Here is a 16,903-nt window from a genome sequence, read left to right on the forward strand (position 1 = left end):
CCATTGTTTTGGCTTGTCTTGTGATTCATTAGCACTTTACAGCAGGTTTGAGAGATTTTTTTCCCAGAGCAGTTGAATCAATAGTGGGAACTTTTCCATAAAAATGAAGAGGCATTTCTTATGGGGTAGAAAAAAGCAACAACTGAGGAATTTACTTGCTTCTACTGAAGCATGGAACAAAGAATTTTGGTTTTAATAAGTAAAGGCCCTTTATTTTTTAATTTTCCTACAAAGATGAAAGACCTATAATGAGTCAAAAAGGAAAACTGTAATATTTAAATTCTGCATGGTAACCCTAGAATCAGTAATTATTTTCTTCAGCCTACAGGACTGGGTTTTGCATGAGTGTGTATCATTTCATTAGCAATATAGAACAGCTGAATTCTGCATTGAGAACATAGTTCCACTACAGTAATTCTTAACTGAGTCAGCTTTCCCAAAGGTATTCTCAAAATGCCATGTGGTCATAGCAGTGTTTTTAATCCCAAAATGGAATATTTGACCTTATTCTAGTCTTCTGGATTATCTAATTGAAAATATGGTTTCTTAGCAACTCTCAAGAATTTTTATGATCTCTAGCAGTTTTCTGATACGGAATTCAGAGTAAATAAAGATATCTCTTCTCACCAGCACTAAGAAAGTGGAATCAAATACACCTTCATTTTTATATTTAAGACTTATTTTCAATGTGACTATTTCTGATGATTAAAAACTATAGGGAATTACAAGCTTGGTAAAATAAAGCATATGAGATAATGGAGAAGAGGATGATTTGAACAATAAAGAATTTCAGGTTTAGTTAGTAAAATCAGTAACTAGCTCCTTTCAACTTTTGTTTAAAAGTCATCTGATGGTAAAGTGATGCTGGAGGTTGCTCTACATAGAAACCTATAGAGAAATGGGTTGTGAGGGTCTGGCTTGTGGTTGTGTGTTCGTGCCATCTGCTGGTAGTTCAGTAAGTAGTAGCTTTTCTACTGGAAAACAAGTTACATCTTGCTAGGACAGGCTGTATCTCAAAACTAGTTTTCTCTGTAACATCTTACAGATCTATTATTTTCTCACTGACTATATTTGGGCAGTATCAACACTCAGCTGTACAGTATAAGAGATCTTTCCTCTAAATCCTAAGAGACAGTGAGTTACTTCCATGGGAACAGGTAATAGGAAGCATAAGCAGGACTGAAAACTTGAGCACACAATGCAGGAATCAAGCTTGAATTCTGGTAAGTTATGGGCAAAACTTTGGTGATTAGAAGTGGAAGTCATGATTTTCCTACATGCAAGAAAATATATGTGGATTCTTGAGAAGAAAAAGCACAATTGTAACTGTTTTACATAGGGAAAACCAATAGTTTAATAAGAAAAGTATTTATATAAATTGACTAATTATGGAAAGTTTGCTAATGCAAAGCACTGAGAAATAGATGATGTAGGATTTAAAAAAAAAGCATAAATTGTTTTTTTGTTTTTCATTATTACCATGTTGATAGCAAGGGTTTATTAAGTAATTAGTGTATATAGGGGAAGTCAGAATGGGTCTGGTTTTTAATATAGCCATTGTAGAAAGAATAAGAGTGACAACAGCTTTAATAGCAGAGGATTTACACAATTACTGTGACAACTACTGAGAATTAGCAAACCTGTAGAAACTTGCTCCCATGTGACAGCTTTGTGTGTGCATGTAACTCTTTCTTTAACACATCACAGGGGGAAGGGGGAGAAATAAAATCTGAAGTTTCTCCCTGAGTATTGTCAGAGCCTGTAATACTGCAAGCATAACTTAGTTTTCACTGAGCAAAGCTACCTCTCTCTCCCTGCAAGTAAAAGTACTCCACCAGTAATGACTGATTTTACAGTATTTTTAAACCTGTCAGTTTCTATTTTAATCTCAACTGTTGGACTGTGACCACTGTGTTCCTCAAACACAAACTTTAAAGTTGGATTTTTTGTAAATGGAGCGTTCAGGGAGATGAGGCAGAGCCAACTATAAATGTTCAGGAAAATAATTCCTCTAAAATAGTCCTGCTTTGAAATGCTGAACAAATTTGCTCTCATTTTCAATTAGACTGATACCCTTAAAGAAAAACGAAACACCACAACTTTTAGACAGCATTTCTTTTATACAAATGTAAATTACAAAATGTAAAGCTACAAAATGCAAGTTACAAAAAGGTAAAAATCCCCTGAGGCAAGGTTTTTGGTAAAGATTGAATCAAAAACTTGTGTGAAAACAGTTGAGCAAATTCCAATGCAGTCACATATTTTAATGTTACTTCTTTCATCAGCATGGCATTAGAAGTTATTCCAAGAATAATGCTTTCAGTCATCCACTTCCAGTGCTGCAAACCTGTTAACATTGCATAAATGCTGAGTTTCTGGCACAGCATGTCGGGTGGCTGTTTTTTTCTTATGAGATGCTTTCCTCTTTTTGCAGGACTCTGATCTGGTCTTGGTCTTCTGAAAGAAGTCTGGAGAGACCATTGACTCCACTGTATTTAACAAAACCAGATAAAGCTGAGCCATTTTTGGAGATAAGAGAAACAGATTTTCCACTGAAGGTGCTGATTTAAGCTCTTGATACAGTCTGTGCACAAGGGTCCCTGTGTAAAGCCTGCTCAAAAGGAGAAAATCTGCATTTAGAATTGCACCTCAACAGGACAGGTACAGAAACATGTTGCTTGATGACAAAAACATACAGTATCCAACAGTCAACTCCTATGCCAAATGTATTTTTCTTTATAAAAAGTGCTTTTTCTTTATAACTCCTTTTAAGAAGGGAGTTTTGCTGTAAGTAAACCAAAGGAGTTTGACAGAGAAAATGAAACATTCATTCCATCAGGAATGTGTGGAAAGCAGATCTCTGGAACAACCTTACCTACTTAGGTCTGGTTCAGAGAGAGGAGTACCCAGTAGCTGGTTGAGATACAATCCCATCTGAAGACAGCACTGCCACTGGCAAAAACTGTGTGCAGCATCTAAATCAAAGTCGTTATTTTGCAAGTTTTTTTCCTTCCATTTTAGAAATTTGTTATACGCAACGCTGTCATCTTCAGCAGGTAGAACTGTGGGATCTAGGTTATAAATAAAAAAATAACTTGGTAATAACTGTTCTGCTGTGAACAGTACAAAAGGTATCTGCAATGTATAGAGTAATGTCTTTTCCCTGGTTCTACCTGAAAGGAGGGTGTAGCCCAGGTGGGGTGGTCTCTTCTCCCAGGTCACAATCGATAGGGCAAGGAGAAATGGCCTTAAGTTGCATCAGGGGAGGTTTAGGTTGGACATTACGAGGAATTTCTTCCCAGAAAGGGTGATTAGACACTGGAATGAGCTGCCTCAGGAGGTGGTGGAGTCATTGTCCCTGGAGGTGTTTAAGGAAGACTGGATGTGGCACTCAGTGCCATGGTCTGCTTGACAGGGTGGTTTTTGCTCAGTCATGGGTTGGACTCTGATTTCAGAGGTCTTTTCCAACCTAATTGATTCTGTGTGAACAAGCTTTCCATCTCACTACAACCCACTTGGAAACACTGTCAGTCTGGTTTCTACAAACCAGAACTTAAAGAAACTGTATAATCCTGGCATGCATCGTCTTTGCCATCAAATGAAGGACTCCTGGAGGAAATGTCCATAACCCTAACAGGAATCAACATTACTGAAGCAATTTCTGTGATTATTTAATACTTTCAAATTTGCAATGCGTAGGCAGAAAAAGTGTGCCCGGGCAACTCAGCATTTTTAAGTACAAATGTTTTTAGAAAAACTCATAAAAAAAATATTGGAATGCTTCAGTAGTAGTTTTTTGATGCCTGAGTACGTTAAGCATATTTTTGGTAACTTTTATAGCTGAATTAATTTTGATCCTAAAGATAGTACTTATGAATGCAAATTAAGGTTTTACAATGTGTTAAAGTACTGTTTTACCTATATAAAATGTTAAAGTGATGGTTAGCACTTTTTCTTTGTGCATATCAATGCATAGAATGTGACACCTCAGGATATAGTGCAAATCAAGGCTAATTCCTCTAAATTTGGACAACTCCCTATAAGTGTGGAAAAATGAGTTGTGGTCTGGATTTCTGTAGTAGCTGAACACCTAAAGCTGTATTCTTTGGAGACCTACCTGGATCATCAGTTATCCTCTGCAGTTCTCCAGAAACTATTATTAGAAGCAGAGCCTTTAATTGGTTGAGCTTAACTTTTGGTTCTGAACAACGTATCCAGTAACACGTTACAGCAACAGGGAGTTGTAAATGACTTGGAATATGTTCTAGGGAACTCATTTTCACTCCCAGAGTCTCCAGGAAAAGCATCTGACGGCATGAAACAGGCACCTGAAAATAAATTTAAAAATTGGAGGTAAGAGACTTGATCTGTTGTGAGCAATTTCTAAAAGACCAGTAAGTTCCTGGTTAAATTAGTTACCACTATAGGTTTTTGATAAAAAATTATTTCAGTTTCATAGATATTCTGAACAGGAAATATTTTTTAAAATACTACTTAAGACTTTAAAAATGACACAGTTAAACGTCAGGGAAAAAGATAAAAGTAACTAATAAGTAATTAATTCCTAGCACATGTTCCCCTTTTTGCTGAGCCATTTAACTTCCAGAAAGTGGTGTTATACACTTTGTCCATAACTCCATGCATGCAGAATTGCAGCAGGCTGTTCAGCTGCAATCTGAGTTCTTTGTAAACCTTGATTGGGATTGTTTTGCCTACTCTTAGGCAGACACTCCCACAACAGAAGAGCAACTGAAGTCAGTTTTCCCTGGAGCACTTTAAATGCTGAATATTACTTCTTCTAACCTTTTGTTCAATCGAGATTTCCTATATACTCACTAAGGAAAATTGTTGTAGTAGCATAGCTCAAATTCATTAAAAAAACAGCACACACACCAAGGCTGAAGTAGGGTGTCATTAATGTCTCTTAACATGAAACTTGATTTTTTGAAACTCTGTAAGTGTTGCATATTGTTTAAAAGGTGTGTGCCAATAATGTATCTAAAGTAACCTGTACTTTGGACCCATAGCTATCTGTAACATTTAATGGGTGTAGCAGTGATAGGCTTGGTTCCTTTATAAAGGTGCCACCAGCAAGTGATAAAAACATTCAACATTCAATATGTCAGCAGTCGATCTGACTGCCAGAATGGATAGACCATATGTGCCTTAAAAATGCAGAATTAAAACACATGGATTGTATTTCTGGACGTTGCAGAAATTTCTGCATATAAAACCTCAGTTATGCAACTTCGAGAATGGGAGATTACTTCCCATTATGGCAAGACTTACAGTCTTAATCATTAGACTTCACATTGAAGTGCTACAATGGTGACTGGAACCAACTTTCCTGTGGTTTACAGGTTTTTTTTTAGGTGCTGTTCTGCTCTGTCTGACAAGCATGAGAGCTGTGTTAGCGGGAGCACACTCGGGGCAGGTAAAGCTGCTGGGCAGCTGCAACATTCACAGATGGAATAATGGCTTCTAGTAAAAAGGCATGGGTCAGATTTGTTTAAGAGCACTGCTCTGAAACATTACACACTTGATCAAATACAAATTAGGTTTTGTAGTGTTAAAATCGGACTTTCCTAAACTATATGAAACTGAAATCCTTCCCCAAAAAAGCAAGTATTAGTGTGACAAAATACATAGGATGAAATAAGGGCTTCCAATGAAAAATATAGGGAGTATTGTATATACACACAGACTTCAACTTCTCATAATTTGTCTTAGTACACTTGGAGGGGGCAGGAAGGAAAGGAAGTGAAGACAACCTGATGTAGCTTCATATCACAGATACTTCTGTGTTACAGTAGTTACTATTTTTGTGTCACTCGTGAAACACTGTTAACTATGATCTGTTGTGACAACCATTTACCTCCATTAACTTGTCCAAAGGAAAACGATCATCACAAAAATCTGGGGGTAGGCTTGCTGCTTGAACAAATGTTTTTTTAAGTGTCTTTTGGCATCTGTCAAATTCACATACAACGGGCAGCTCGTTGGTCTGCTTACTTGGAGAGGCATCTTCAGAACTGTGAGATACTCTCAGAAGCAGTCCATAGATAACTTGTCGGATGGGCAAAGCCGTGCTATGAGCACTGGGTCTCTGCATGTTCTCCACCTGAACGCGGAGGAAGGTACTTCTAAGTATCAGGGCATTGATGACGAACGGGGCCAGCTTACCTTTCGCAAAAGCATCAAGTACCCACTGTGGTACGTCTGCTTTTCTGGCAGCCTCGCACTCATAGCTCCCTTTCTGAAAGAAGTCCTCGAGATTCACGTCGGACGGAGCATAATCCTCCATCGAAGTGCACAGAAGCTCCCGTATTTCTTCCCTCTGGTGTTTCTTGAGGTATTTCAGCACGTTGTCGACGGCCTCGGCGGGCTCCGCAAACTGCGCCAGCCAGTTCAGCAGCCCCTGGAGGCGGAGGTGCTTCCCGCCCCTGCCCGCCGCGCAGCCCCTCGGCAGGCGCACCTTGCTGAAGAACGCCTCCAGCGCTTCCAGGCCCACGAAGTCGTTGCCGTGCATGACGGCGAAGAGCGGGAGCAGGGCCTTGCTCAGGCTCCCGAAGTGCCCGCAGAACCGCTCGGCGGAGAAGCAGCGCGCGGGCACGAAGCATCCCTGCGGCGCGGCGGCGGCGGGGATGCGCACGCTCTGCCACTGGAAGTGGGACAGCGGGCAGTAGCCGCCCGCCAGGTCGAACACGAAGAAGTCGCTGTCCAGGGAGAGCACGGGGCAGCCCCAGCGGTTGGCCAGCCCGGCGATCTCCCGGTCGGCCTCGGCGAAGCACTGCACGAAGGGCACGCCGAGCCGGCCCAGCGCCTGCACGAAGGCCTCGCGGGTCAGCAGCGGCGCCAGGCAGCCTCCCGCGCCGCGGGACAGCCCGTGGGCCGCCCGCAGCTGCTCGGCGGCGCGGCCCCGCAGCGTGGCCAGCTTCCTGTCCTCGGCGCCGCGACCGCCGTCCAGCACCACGAAGGGCGCGACGCCGCAGGCCCGCAGGACGCCGAAGAAGTCGCGCACGGCCGCGGCGAAGGCGCCGTAGTCGCCGCCGCGTCGGAAGTCGGCGTCGGGGGCGAAGCAGAGGCGGTGGTACAGGCTGCTGCCGTCGATGACCAGCTTGGTGTCCCGCACCCGCAGCTCGGTGAAGAACACGCCGCGCTCCTCCACGAAACCCGTGAGCCCCTGCACGCCCATGGCGCCGGAAGCAGAGCCAGCGGTGACCCGCGCAGGGGGGATGGCCCTCCCATCCCGGATCCGCTTCCTCCCGCTCCTCCCGCTCCTCCCGCTGGGGCGCGCGCGCGCCGTCTCCTGGCGACGGGGCCGCGAACGGCGCGGGACGGGCTGGGAGCGCTGAGGGCTCCGGGAGCGCCGAGGGCCCCGGGAGCGGCGGCCGCTCCCGCTCTGCCGGCCCCAGGTCTGCCCCAGGCCAGCCCCAGGGCACACGGGGCACCCCCAGGCACCGCAGCCCCGCCGTCGGGACAGGCGCTGGAGCGGCGGGAAGCGGCGGGGACGTGTGGCACCGCCGGCTCCCCGGGAGTGCCGCCTGTGCCGGAGGGGTGAGGAACGGGGACGCCGCCCTCGCTCCTCGCTATGTGGGTACTACCTTGTGTTTTGAGTCTTATACAGTCTTGAAACAAGGTAATAACATCCCTGAGGTTGTGCTAGGGGTCTCGGCTTCCCGAATGTGCGCCAGGGAGATGCTAAATTTGACAGTCGAGTACATTTGTCCCCCTTTTACCACCATCCTCAAACTCCTTTGCTACCAGCTCTAATAATAAAATTTAGTTATCATTTCTCTAGGAACAGTAAAAAACTGAGCTAAGTGAGGTTATGTTGCTATAGCCTTGGGTAAGATGTTCCAGAAAAGAAGAATGGACCAGTGTTAAAAAGTTAGTTTTATAATTTTTTTTCCATTAAGGAAAAAACAAGGGAAATCTCTCTCTCTTTTTTTTTTTTTTTTTAATTTTCAAAACATTTAAAGGAGCAGACTAGTGAAGTCATCAGCAGGAAAAAAAATCAAGGTGGTAAATACTGAAGATATTTAGAGCTAAAGACTTTGAATTTGTGCTGCAGGGAGTGGAGGGCGGCAAATGTTAATGTAGCACAATGGTTTGTAAGGAATAAAAAGAAAACCTGATAAAATTGGAAAATGGCCTCGACTGGCAAAGAAGGGATTATCTTGGAAGCAGAAAATATCAGATTATCTTAGCTGTTGCTAAAGAAACCTGAAGGTTAATCTTACAGAAACTAAGAAAGGTCAGGGAAGAAGTTGAGATGGTTTGCACTCAGCATGTGTAGGTGGAGCTATGAAACCTTAACCAGCAACTTTCCTTCAGTTTGCAGGAAGGCAATCCTGCACAAAAATCTTCACAAAAGGCAATCTTCACAAATAAAGAAGATTTAACTCTAGCCAGGGAAGAAAATATTAAAAAATAGTGATCCAGACAATGTAATTGCATTAGTTTGGTTGTCATCAGCAGGCTGCCTGGCTCTGGGATGGGCCTTGGGAATGCTGGATGGGACAAAGGAAACTCCTTACCAAAGATACTGGATAGGGTACACTGAGATTTTTTTTTTTTTAGGAAAAGAGAGCTGGAGACTTGATTGCTTTGTGCTATCTGTAGTTGTTCTTAACTTTAATGAAGCAATTGATATTGCTGCTTGGGAAACACCTACTCAGTGGGAGGTGGACACTGGTAGGAAAGGAACACAAGGAAGGTTGGGCTAAAGGTTTGAGTGAGGTAGGAGAGGCTGTGATTCATGTACTTCTTGAAGAATCCCATGAGTCTTATGGCTGAGTCAATCTTTAAGGTTTGTTGGCTCCTAAAAGACATTTCTTCCAGATGCAGTGCTCAGCAACCCACCTCTTCTGTGCCATTAAAATGCACCTGTGATGCCACAATGGCAATCACTGGCCCCTGCCTCATAACACTCTTCAGCAGTAGACACTAAAGCATTTCACAAAGTTACATGATAATTATTACTATTATTATATAGGAAGGGAACTTGAAGCATAGAGAGTGAAAGGTGGGAGGCATTATTAGAAATAAAGCACAGAAATTAAACTCACTGAGCTACTTGATTTTAAGCACGGTTTTGTGGTGTAAAGGATTGTCATACATTCCTACGCCCAAGTAAGTAGGGAAATTTGAAGGTGAGCTGTGTTTAATGACTTCAGAAAAAAAAGTATAGATAGATCAGCAGAATTTCTAAGTGCACTTATTTCTAAAGGAATGTATGAAGGCATGCATAACACAGCAATTATGAGAATATAACAGTAAATGAAAATTGCATAAGCTTTCTAGAATTGGCAATATAATATTTTATGGAGTTCATATTTCTGCCCTCCCCTCCTCTACACCTCAGCATGATCCATTTGGGCTCCTTCAGACAGATTTGGAGTTACAGAGAAATAATTTTCTAGCTGGTTTTCTTTCCTTAGCATTGGCATTTCAAGATTTTTGTCAGTGTTGCTGAAAGAGAATAAAGAAACAGTATTAGAAGTGCTGTAGTTTAAAAAAGATGGAGGATTTGTATTAGTAAGATGTCCTGTGGTAATTAAAGTTTATCTTGTTTCATAACATGCTGACAGTGCAGTGTCAGGCTTTTTGGTATAGTGTGACAGCAGCTCAGCAGATGGGTATGAAAATAGGTTCACACACACACACACACACACACAGAGTGAGTTTGTTGTTCCAAGATACAAATCTGTTATCTTAATTTAGGCTCTGCATTCATTTGGCAGAGAAGCCAATGACTTGTAACCTAAAGTTGTACAGCTTTTAAAATTAGGCAGTTTGTCTTTGCTCTTCCAAAACCACCACCGCGACAAGGAAAATCCTGTTCTGTGCTTGCCTTGGCCTTGAAATGATGTGGTGAGCAAGGCCAGTGTGGGCTTGCTGCTCTGCAGTGCTGGTGGATGGTAACAATAGCAACAGTGATCTTGCAAGACCTTTGTTTGTTCCAAAGGACCTTCCAGCAAAAGGATGCATGTAGCATTATATAAAGTAATGAAAACAATATTGTTTTGTTATGTACAGTGAAACATCTCCCCTTTTTCATTTGGAATGAGGAAGGCTGAGTAAACAAAGTTACTCTAAGCTCGTGTCGAACTACTGAGAACCATAGAAATGCCAGAGCTTGGCCTTTGCAGTCCTTATGTTTGTAGAATTAGGACCTCAGTTAGACAAGAATTCCCAACCAAAGCCGACTTGTTGGAAAGGTTGGAAAGGGGAGTCATGAAAGGGCACAGTGATGGAGAAATGAACTTTAGGCAGAGTTGGGTTTTATTGGAAGTCTTGCAGATTTTCTGTGAAACTAATTTGCAGAAGATACTGCTAGTGAGTCATGGTGAAGCTGTGAGGTCAGCACAGGAACAGATGGTGAAATCTGAGGGGTAAATGAAAGAGCAGAGAAAACAGAGATGGGAGAGAACTCAAATTAAGAGTGGAGGTTATGCTTCAATATGTACAAAAATCTTGAAATAAGCATCCTGAAATGAAGATATTTTTGGTGTCAGGTACTGTGGTGGTATAAAGACAGGTGGTGAGGAAGAGTGCTATATCTAGGGGAACTGTGCTGTCAGTTCAGTGAATTAATTTAAGGTTCATTTAGAGGAAGACTGACTATGTCACCTCTGCATTATCTGGAGTTTGTTTATCAAGTCTGCTGCCTGCAGTTTAGCAGCTAATGATTCCACTTAATTTGTGTTTCCTGCAAGCTGGGTACTGTAAACACTGCCACAGAATTAAACAAGAAGTTTAATAAGAAATATACATTGACAAATCAATATTTTTCTGTTTCAAGTGATTTCTGTGAACATCCATGGAAGAATAAAAGGATTTGAAAGCTACATCCTTGAGAAATTTGTGTAGTTTTTGTTGCACAGAGAAATGCTGAAATTTCAAGAAACTGCTAAGCATGTCACTGTTGCCAGATTTAATTCTGCTTGCTCAGATGCTGTGATTGCAAGAAGATACACTATTCAGAAGAAACTTGGCAATGGAAGCTTTGGAAGTGTGTATTTGGTTAATGACAGAAAAGCAAAACAAGGAGAAGAATTGTAAGTAAACCCTTCACATGCTTTAAATAAAAATGTTTGGAACATATTTCTTGCATTATAGATATTTTCTTTGTATTTGTGTCTCTTCTCTCAGTTTGGTGTTATGTTGCAACCTTAACTAACTTTGGTGAGGATGTAAGGTAGAAGCAGATTTTTTTTTGATAACGCTTAATTGGATGCTTTCAGGAATTGATTCTGTTACTGTAAAGACTCAGATTGTTGGAGGGGTCTCAAAAAAAGGTATGTACAGTATTGATGACCTAATTTTATAACTGAGTTCTCTGAATGCAACCTGAGAAGGAAGAGGTACAGAAATTCCAGTAAACACCTTTCTATTAGCTGTATACCTGACTGGTAGAAGGTTTGACTTTTTTTTTTAATTTCCAGCAAATCTTGATATTTTTTTTAGCTTGCCTGAATTTGGAGAAGTCTCATCAGTTTTATTGATAAACCCATCGGGATCCTGAAGCCACAATGACAAAAGAACATTTTCAGAGTGTTGACATTCCTGTGTCTGGGTTTGATGTTGGGTTTGTGGCTGGACTTCCTGTTGTGTAGAACTGTTTGTCTACCTTGATACTTACACCAAGTGAAATTTAACTATAAATATTTTTGTTTTATTCAAAAGTATTTGTAAGGCTCTTTGTCTATAGTCAGAAACATCTAATCAACTTGTTCCTCAGCCAGAAATATGTAATTCCTTTAAAAAGGGGGGATTTACCCATCCTTATTGATGGACACATTACTGAGTACTTACATGATTAAAGGGCTTTTTCTGATTCATTTGTGCCTCACTTTTGCTACTTATGGCTACCCATTATTGGCAATATTGCTTTAATAAGAGTGTAACCAAGACATAATTCTGTCAATTGTTTTCCTTCTACATCAATTTGCAGCCTCTCAGGTCCTTGGATTAGGGTTAGTGTCCTCTAAGCTCTTTGCTTTTTTTCACATGGCTTAAACTGTTTTGACTCTCTCATAGCCTTAGCTACACTTTTCTCAAAAAAATGTTCTTTAATGAAATATTTCATTAAAACAAATAAACCAGTATTTTTCATTTTATTTTTATGTTTAAAAAATTGGTATGACAGGAACTACCCGAGCTTCTAGGACACTTCAGAATTCAGCTGTTACTAAACTCATTCTTAGAATATTAACAGTATAGTGAAATGTGGGTCTCACACATTTTCTGCTATAGCAAAACTTGCCAAACCTCAAAAACAAGGAACATGCCATAATGCCATAAGGTTTTAAGTGTTTATTTTCATTTTTTTCTTAAGAATTTTGAGTGACTGCCTTGAACAAACATTCACTGCCTACAGCATTTCATGCCTGCATTTTGTTAGGGATGAGCCTGAGTGTGTCCTCTACTATCTTCAGGACAGAGACTGAATATCAAATGACATATTTTTGGTTATAGTTTTAATTTTTTTATCAGTCTCTTTTTGTGACCACAGTGCAATAGAAATACCAGCATTTAACCAGCCCAAGTGCTCTGAGATTTGCAATGCTGTGTTTAAGCCTTCCATCACGAGGGGGTGCTCGCCTATCACAGTTCATTCCTTCCTTGCCTCAAGCATGAATCGACAAGGGGATCCCCCCAAATTTCTGCCACTTATATGCTAGTGGATGACAAAAATACTGTCCCAGCTGAGCACGAAAACGCAGGTTATTTATCATTATCTTTATAATGACATAGAGTGTAGGATTTAGAAATGCTGGTTTCTTAAGGTGGTAAAATATGCCAGAGTCACATTTCAATACTGCTTTCAGATAATCTCATATGGAACTGTACTGGTTGCTGCTTATGTTATAGATATTTTTGAATGAAAATTTACGTGGTTGAAAAGAATGATCTTAATACAGCTCTGGAGGCACTTTCACAGAAATAAACCCACAAACAACACAACTGTGATCTCTGCAGAATTAGAATTCTATTTTTATTGTTTCAGAAATGATCTAGAACATGCTGAGATGAATGTTATGTACAGTGTAAACTCAGACACAGATCATTTACTGAAAACTGCAATAGTCTAAAGCACTATAAAAAAAACATAGGAATAAATTATAGGAATACTAACTGAATAAAAGTGGCATATTGATAGAGGAGTTGTTCTGGGATATCTTTCTCAATTTTCTATTAGTGCAATGTCTACAGAATGAGGTAATGCAGAGACTAACAGTGGTTATTGTGTAATTTCAAGTATGCTGAGCAAAACTTCTGCACGATTCTAGGAACAGTTTTACTTTGTGCCTTGTATTTTGTTACCTCTCAAGGATCATATCTGTGGTGAGTGAAGTGTTATGCACAGAGTTGCTTCAGCTGGGAAGAAGAGAGAGTTGACTATTTGGGGCATACCTCAAACGAACCAATTTATTTCACATAAGACTTTCAGGGCTGCTCAGGCCAGCAGTGCCTGCCTTTCTAAGAAGTACATGCCAGCTTCATGCTTCTCTCCAGTTCTTTGTATGGATGGGATCAGGATTATTGACTTTCTCATGCCATAGTAGATCAGTATGATATGGTTGACTTGCCTAATCTATAAAAACAATAAGGTTATGAAGTACCACAATATAGTAGCATATGTAGATCCCTTACTACAAGTCCCTCTAAGTGTTGCATTCTATGACACATTCCTTGCCTGTTGCTTTAACTTTCCTATCTGTTTTTGTTTGGTTGGTTGGTTTTTTGTTTTTGGGTTTTTTTTGTGGTTTGGTTGTTTATGTTTGTTTGGGTTGAGTTTCTTTGTTGGTTTTTTTGTAAATTTTATTTTTTGGTGGAAGAACTTTCATTCCTGTTGTATGATTCTCATTGAGTATGACAGCGGGTTAAATATCTCAGATAGAAGTCCCTGCAATTTATATGAAAGCAGCAGAGTAGAGAACAAAAAGAATGCCCTCATAGAGAGAGGTCAGAACCTGGGAGGTTCTTCACTATGAACAAAGTCTCTCATGTACTAAACAATCTATACAGGAGAGAAATTATCAATTTCTCCCTTTCTTTGGGAAGAAACTGGAATCAGAATTCATATCTTAGACCCTAAAGTCAGTTAAGCACAAGAGACACATCTGTACAAAAGCAAGCTTCTTAGTTTCAGTTTAGACAGGATGTCTTAGTTTGTGGATTATTTGATATTCATTTGATCCTGGACGTTATGGCCCTAGACCTACCAAAGCAGATAATTTGTTTAAGTTATAAAGAAAGTAGCAGGATTGTAGCAGCATTTTTACATCTAAGTAATATTACTGCAATCACTTCTATGCTTGTCACCCGGAATACCTGTTAGTGATAACAGGTAATTATGGTTAAAGACAAAATCGTTTACAGCAGAGGTCAGTTCAGCACCAGCCTTGAAGGACAGCGCCTTCACTTAAAGGAAATGAATGTCCTGATCAATTGTGCCGAGGGAAGCTCTGGGTTAAGTGTCACTGATTCATAACCAAGTATGGGCAGGCAGCTGAAGCACACAGTAGGCAATAGGGGCTGCTAGTTCATAAATATTCACAAGGTATTTATGTGTCCCTGTGGTGGAAAGGACACGCTGACAAGTGCCAAACTCCCTGGACTGCTCCACTGTGTGGAAACGGTGGGATGTCAGCTCAAATTCTGCATCTGACTTGCATTATAGCTTTAATCCAGACTCATGCTAGGATTCCTTGGAAACTGTGGGCTTAGCTGAATAATTTATCATGTGACTTTCAATTATTTATGACTTCTTATAACAAATGATATAAAATCTAAAGGTGGGAGCGATTTGTTCCTTATGAATATCCAAGTGACAGTCAGCAGATTGCTGTGTTGTCAAATCTCTGTGTTTGCTGCCTGTTTGCTTCTCTGAAGGTATTCCAATGGAATGGTCATTTGATGCTGAATTGATTAAAACAGAAACAAATTACTCCCTGCCATTTGTTGTGTGCATATTCATCTAATTACGCTGCTTTGTCCTTTATTTTTCTCCTTAGTTTAATAATAAAAACCAGAAATTAAAACTGGAATTTATTAGGGCATTTTGGATTTGTGAAAGAATGTTCACGATCTCCTTGAAAACTGATCAAAGGTGCATTTGCTGTTGGACCTTCCTGATTGTGGTTTATTTTTAAATAAGCTTTTCTTCATGAAAAGTGCTTGGTTCTGTCATGTGTACCTGTGCTCCTTCATGTAAGGCTCAGCTGCTGTGCCATGCCTGCTGACTGGGTACGGTCATGCTTGGCCCAAATAAGAGACCATAAAAACACTGACCTTGTGGATTTAGCTAGAGCAGTTTGAGAAGTGAGCCTTCATGAGCTTTCCACTTGAGTGGCCAAGCATGACTTTCATATTCTGTGAGCAGTGTTACAGCAGTCAAAGCCGAGGGCTAAGTGTCCAAGTAATTTCCTTGCTGAAGCTCTGTGAGGGCAGCTGATGCTCTCATGCTTTAGTTCAGAGTACACCTGCAATGGAGGTTGCCAGGGAGTGAAACTGTGAATGTTTTATTTCAAGTTTAGCAGGCAGTCCCAGCTATGGCCACACTGATTTCAGATCTAGTGCAGGCCAGTACAATCCTGATTCAAAGACAAGTTTGATAACCTTGAACTCACCCAAAGCAGCTCTCACTGGAATCCATGTGGGAAGGTGCTTTAGTCCCTACCTCCTGCATCCCTGTCAGTGCCCAGCTTTTCCTGCAGCACAGCAGGGCTCCTCCAGCTCAATGTAAGAAAGTTTAGGACTCCTGTGCTGGATAAGGTTCTGTGGGTGCTGCAGGGTAGCTTGGCTTTGAAGCACAAGATGTGAGATTTCACCCTGCCCATGCTGGTGATGGATTTGGCAATTTAAGGTCACAGTCATGCTGCAGTCCTTTGCATAGGCAATTACTGTATTAAATTTTCTAGTTCCCTCATAACCAAAAGCATAAAACCCAGCATTCTGTGTCTTCTTTGGAAGCAAAAGATCCATACTGGAACATGTCGAGACCCTTTGTTTGGCTTGTGTAACACAGGTGTCTGTGCAATCCTCCTCAGTGCTGTCTGATACAACCTTTACATCTGCTCAGTCACCTTTATGAGCTTTGGTAGTGTTTATTTTAAGGGTTTTTTTTGTACTGCTTTCCTTTTAGTAACCTTTCTTAGACTAAGTATGGGAATAAATCACACAGGACTCCATTTTCTTCATGGTGGAAAAAGGCCATTCCTTATTCACATAACTCCTTTTTATAGACTTTTACAGACTCTGTGTGGGGCTCTAATTGGTTAGTAGTTTTCTTGCCAATTATTTTATTTGTTAGTAACAATTTGTTTTTCTGTATTGATTGGTCACTCAAACTCTTGGTGGATACATGCAGAGAAATTTTTTGTGAAAGATAGTTTTCATTTTTCTATCTAATGGTACAAAACCAGTTTATGCAGGTGCAAGTTGTTTTTTACCCAGGAATAGCTTGTTATGTTAATGAATTGCTCACAACAGGATTGCTTTCACAAAGCTTGCAAAATGCTAGCTTTGAGAAGGCCAGCTACTAATTCCAGGAGAGCAGGCTTGTTTTTATGAAGCCCTTGTGATTTTTCTACCTTCCTGCAACAGTATAGTTGGCTACTTTTTCATTTTGGTGGTACTTGTCCATTTGACTGGGGAGGATTCTAACTAGGTCTTTAACATATGTAAGTGGGAGGCAGCGTGCCTTGAAGGAAACACTGCTTGGGTTTACAATGAATCTTGTCCCCCACAGAGCCAAGCTCCCAGGAGCTCAGTGCTGCAGCACTCCCCACATTCTGGTCTGATGTGCAGGCAGTGAGCAGCGCTGGTGGATGAGTTCATTGTTTTGACAATTGTTTACAAGTAACATTTTCAGCGTTGGGTGGAGAGCAGT

The 16,903-nt window shown here is 40.9% G+C and overlaps 2 protein-coding genes across 8 annotated transcripts in view; one reads left to right on the plus strand and one right to left on the minus strand.

Annotated features, from left to right (window-relative positions):
* Positions 1–1,531: 1,531 nt before the first annotated feature.
* Positions 1,532–7,262, minus strand: ASTE1 (asteroid structure-specific endonuclease 1). Its single transcript, XM_054633818.2, has 4 exons — positions 5,876–7,262; positions 4,118–4,328; positions 2,876–3,071; positions 1,532–2,611 (listed from the first exon to the last, which is right to left on the minus strand). The coding sequence occupies exons 1-4, from the start codon at positions 7,193–7,195 to the stop codon at positions 2,320–2,322; spliced, it is 2,019 nt and encodes a 672-aa protein (XP_054489793.2). The 5' UTR covers positions 7,196–7,262; the 3' UTR covers positions 1,532–2,319.
* A 195-nt stretch (positions 7,263–7,457) lies between these two features.
* Positions 7,458–16,903, plus strand: part of NEK11 (NIMA related kinase 11) — an 82,969-nt gene continuing 73,523 nt past the window's right edge. For 4 of the 7 annotated variants that reach the window (XM_077177653.1, XM_077177668.1, XM_077177684.1 and 1 more), the window contains exons 1-2: positions 7,458–7,593; positions 10,808–11,063. In XM_077177653.1, the coding sequence (XP_077033768.1) occupies positions 10,894–11,063 (170 nt within the window). In that variant the 5' untranslated portion in view covers positions 7,458–7,593; positions 10,808–10,893. Of the gene's footprint in view, positions 7,640–7,706; positions 11,064–16,903 lie in introns of those variants that run through there. The other 3 variants (XM_077177659.1, XM_054635126.2, XM_077177686.1) reach the window with 3 other exon arrangements.

The sequence above is a fragment of the Agelaius phoeniceus genome, chromosome 1 (assembly GCF_051311805.1).
Source record: "Agelaius phoeniceus isolate bAgePho1 chromosome 1, bAgePho1.hap1, whole genome shotgun sequence".
NCBI lineage: Eukaryota > Metazoa > Chordata > Aves > Passeriformes > Icteridae > Agelaius > Agelaius phoeniceus.

Bases quoted from the DNA above. Each gene is read 5' to 3' on its own strand.
- ASTE1 (XM_054633818.2), bottom strand. From the start codon at position 7,195: ATGGGCGTGCAGGGGCTCACGGGTTTCGTGGAGGAGCGCGGCGTGTTC. The intron at 4,329-5,875 runs GTAAATGGTTGT...ATTTATTTTCAG, and splicing joins CTTTGGACAAGTTAATGGAG to GTGCCTGTTTCATGCCGTCA. The intron at 3,072-4,117 runs GTAGGTCTCCAA...TTTATAACCTAG, and splicing joins GAGGATAACTGATGATCCAG to ATCCCACAGTTCTACCTGCT.